Source organism: Myxine glutinosa, unplaced genomic scaffold (assembly GCF_964187855.1).
Source record: "Myxine glutinosa unplaced genomic scaffold, kmMyxGlut1.1 SCAFFOLD_271, whole genome shotgun sequence".
Classification (NCBI taxonomy): domain Eukaryota; kingdom Metazoa; phylum Chordata; class Myxini; order Myxiniformes; family Myxinidae; genus Myxine; species Myxine glutinosa.
Genome location: NW_027616408.1, coordinates 186,069 through 189,941, shown reverse-complemented (window position 1 = coordinate 189,941; position 3,873 = coordinate 186,069). Strand labels below are relative to the sequence as shown.

The following is a 3,873-nucleotide window of genomic DNA, read 5'->3' as shown; positions in this document are numbered from 1 at the left end:
CCTTAATGTTGTTCATTAGACCACTCAAACACTACAAATATTTGTTTTCTCTTATAGACCTATCATCCTTCTTCTACATATCATCTGGCAGATTAATCTTTGACCCACTCAAACATTGACCCATTCACTTCCATATTAATTCTTTCCCTCCCTCATTGCCCCTAAACACCTATATTTCTCTCACCCTGTTCTTTACGAACCTTCTAACCTTTTGACATGCTATCCTTATTCATTAGACCACTTAAACACCTGTGATCCTTCTGACCTTATGGACCTTTTAACCTTTTACTCTTAATATCATCTGGTGAATATGGCCCACTCAAACAACGACCCTACAAATATTTGTTTATGCGTGGGAAATAATTTAATTCTCCTCCAACTTCCATCACCATACTCAAACCTTTTTTTATTAATTCTTCGCTTTTGAGAAATGACGTTGTTTCAATGACTTGGATAACTTCCCAGAAAGATTTCATTGTCTTATTTCCTGTTATTCACACACGCTCAGGGCTTCCCCGAAATGACTGCATGTCGTCATTTCAAGAAAATACATTTTGTTCATTATAAAAGAACGTGTTCAATTCAATTTTGATCATTGGGGATCGACATGTCTTACTACTCCATCCTTTACTCTGATAAAGAAGAAGAATACTCACCAAGGTAAGTTTCATTTAAAATTAAAGTGTTTAAAGCTTTGTATGGGATTAATTATACAACAAATGACTTAATATTCCTTTATCTTTACAGCAATGCGAATATCCTGGCAGAACTTCAAACTGGTTGGAATGAAAATACTGCAGAATCTCAAGAGTTGCAAAACGAAATGAACTTGAACAACCTGCCTGTTTCACCATTCTTGGAAGATTCATATGCAAGGTAAGATACTAAATATTAATACATTTGTGTTAAACGACGCTGCCTTAGTGTGTGTGTGTGTGTGTGTGTGTGTTCGTGTGTGTATGTGTTTGTGTGTGTTCGTGTGTGTATGTGTGTGTGTATGTATCTGTGAATGTGTGTGTGTATGTGTATGTGTGTGTTCTTGTGTGTATGTATCTATGAATGTGTGTGTGTGTGTGTGTGTGTGTGTGTGTGTGTATGTGTGTGTGTGTATGTATCTGTGAATGTGTGTATGTGTTTGTGTGTGCGTTCGTGTGTGTATGTGTGTGTGTGTATGTATCTGTGAATGTGTGTGTGTATGTGTATGTGTGAATGTGTATGTGTGTGTATGTGTGTGTATGTGTGTGTGCGTGTGTGTGATGTTTTGTCAAGCTTACTTCAACATAGTAATTTCTCCTTATTTTGTTTGCAGCCTTGAAGACCAAAGCTTGGAGTGGGACGATTTTGATTTTCCAAAGAGTGGTTATTTCCCGTCAACATGTGGTACCCTAAATTTTCAACTCGACCACTTGAACACAAAGCTCGATTTTTTAGAGGTATGTATCCCAATATCCTCATATCCTTGTGTGTGTGTGTGTGTGTGTGTGTGTGTATGTGTGTGTGTGTGTGTGTATGTGTGTATGTGTGTATGTGTGTGTGTGTGTGTGTGTAATATTTTCTCTCCCCTCTTGTCCTCTTGCCTTTGACAGAAAGAGATTCCAAACCTGAAGATATCTGCTGCTGTTGAAACTACCTTTGTCTTATGTTGGGAAGAGATTGATGATTTGTGCTGGGAAGAAGTTGAATGTATAATACCTCAAGGAAAATGTTTTTGTAATATGAAGCTTTTGTTTAAAATATTATTTATATATATATGCTTTGTCCAGAATTATTTAATTATTAATTACAAGAAAAGAATAAAGGTTAGAAGGAAGGGGGTGCGTTCCCCCACCCTTGATTTCCCCCATCCCACCCCTCCCCTCCCCTTGTGTGTGTGGGGAAGGTGGGGGTGGGATGAGGGGGGATCAAGGGTGGGGGGACGCACTGGGGGTGGGGGATGATGGGTGTGGTCTGTGTGGGCGGGGTCTGTGTGGGCGGGGTCTGTGTGGGCGGGGTCTGTGTGGGCGGGGTCTGTGTGGGCGTGGTCTGTGTGGGTGTGGCTTATGATTTTAATTTATTTAAATTTTTTTTTATTACCACTAATTAAATTAGCTAATCTGGGTGGGGTGAATAGAAATGTTGTTTAATGAATTATTAGCTTTGTTTTTTGTAATTCTTGCGAGTAAAATGAACCCAAGATTTCTTCTCGATTTATATCATTTAATTTGTAGGTCCAAGGGACTGTATCCATTACATCAACGATTATAAATAATTCATTAGTCCATTTTTGTGTATAACCTTTCTCAAAATGGCTTTTCCATTTGTATATCCTTACAATATCACCAACTTTGAACTTGGGCTTTCTCAAATTAATCTCCTTTTCATATTCTAATTTTGTAAATGTTTCTGATGGTTTTGATTTTGTTGATGAATGAACTGTATTGTTGTAATCATCTACAATATCCTGAATTAAATACACCCATTTTTGAGAACCGAGTTGTGTGAATTTTTTATATAATTTCTCTTTCAAAGTACGATTAAAACGCTCAATAACAACTGCCTTTCCTTCATTAAAGGTGCTGTATAATTTAATACCCTTCCCCTTAAGAAATTTCATGAATATTTTGTTATAGAACTCTGTTCCCTCATCAGTCCATAACTTCTTTGGTTTCCTTTTATCCCGATCAAATATTAGCTTAAAGGCTAACATTAAAGTATCACCCCTTTTATTTTTTAAAGGGACAACCCAGGCAAATCTACTCCTCAAATCAATAACGGTTAAAGCATACCTGTATCCCCTGTCATTATTCAATTCAATTAAATCAGCGGACCATATGTGGTCAGTGTATTTAGAATAAACCTTCCTTCTTTTAAACTTTGTGATTATAGGTTTGTGTAATTCTTCAGCCAAAAGCTCCTCAGTCTTGATGGCATCATTAGAGCCTAATAGTTTTTTGAGGAATAACCAAGACCAAGTTTCAATTTAGCATTTATCAAATTTCTCACAATAAACCTATCAACTTTCTCTCTCAACGTTGGATTTTGTATCAAAGACAAATTATACAACATTTCGCTGTCGGCTTTATGTTTTTCAGTCAATGTAGTGGTTTTCCCATAAGCAATATCATGCTTCATACACACTTCGTCAACCCTATTTGTAGGTTTAGACCAAGGTTTAGGATTGTCAGCCTCATCTAATCTTTTATCCAAGTTTGTTCCTGGACCACAGAAAGAATACCCTGGAAGGTGTAATTCCCCTGGAATTCCAGTTGTTGTAAATTTACTTCCTGACAGAAACTTTTGTATGTCTCCTCCTCTTTTAGGAGAGATGAATTGGCACTTTTTAGAGCCACATACTTGACATATTCCTTTTTGATAAACTCTATTATTTTTAGCTTTAACATAAGAGATATTTTTAGATTTAGTTTTCTTTTTACATTTGAGACAATAACTCATATTTATTTATCAGAAAAATTCCGACAGAGTATCAAAACCTTTTTGGTTTTCAACATATACATTTCAATCTTCAATCTTTATTTTTAAAACATAAAGAATCCTAAGGAATGCCTTCACTCTCTCCTCCATTTATTTACAAATAAAAACTAACTAAAGTCAATGACACCAACATCATCAATCACATAATCTTTTCCTTCTTCTTCTTCTTCTTCTTCACCACTTTCTCGTTTAAATCTCTGAAATTGAAGACATTGACGTTCTTATTTTTGAAACCATTATCTTCGTAAGAGTTGTTAATTCTTTAATTTCCTCTTCGGTGCGTTGAGATTGATTTATTTGCTTTAATACACTCAATCTTTTATGAATCTCAGTGATTTCCATCTTTTTATATTTTTCCTCCCTCTCTCTTTGCTCCCTCTCCTCCTCCTCCATTTTCTCCCT

At 36.1% G+C, this 3,873-nt stretch overlaps 1 protein-coding gene across 1 annotated transcript; it reads left to right on the top strand.

The window, feature by feature from the left end:
- The first annotated feature begins 468 nt into the window (after window positions 1-468).
- On the top strand, window positions 469-2,468 carry LOC137414474 (uncharacterized). The gene is made up of 4 exons (XM_078768734.1): window positions 469-660; window positions 748-876; window positions 1,310-1,433; window positions 1,587-2,468. Exons 1-4 carry the CDS (start codon window positions 608-610, stop codon window positions 1,935-1,937), a joined length of 657 nt encoding a protein of 218 aa, XP_078624860.1. The 5' UTR covers window positions 469-607; the 3' UTR covers window positions 1,938-2,468.
- Window positions 2,469-3,873: the final 1,405 nt, after the last annotated feature.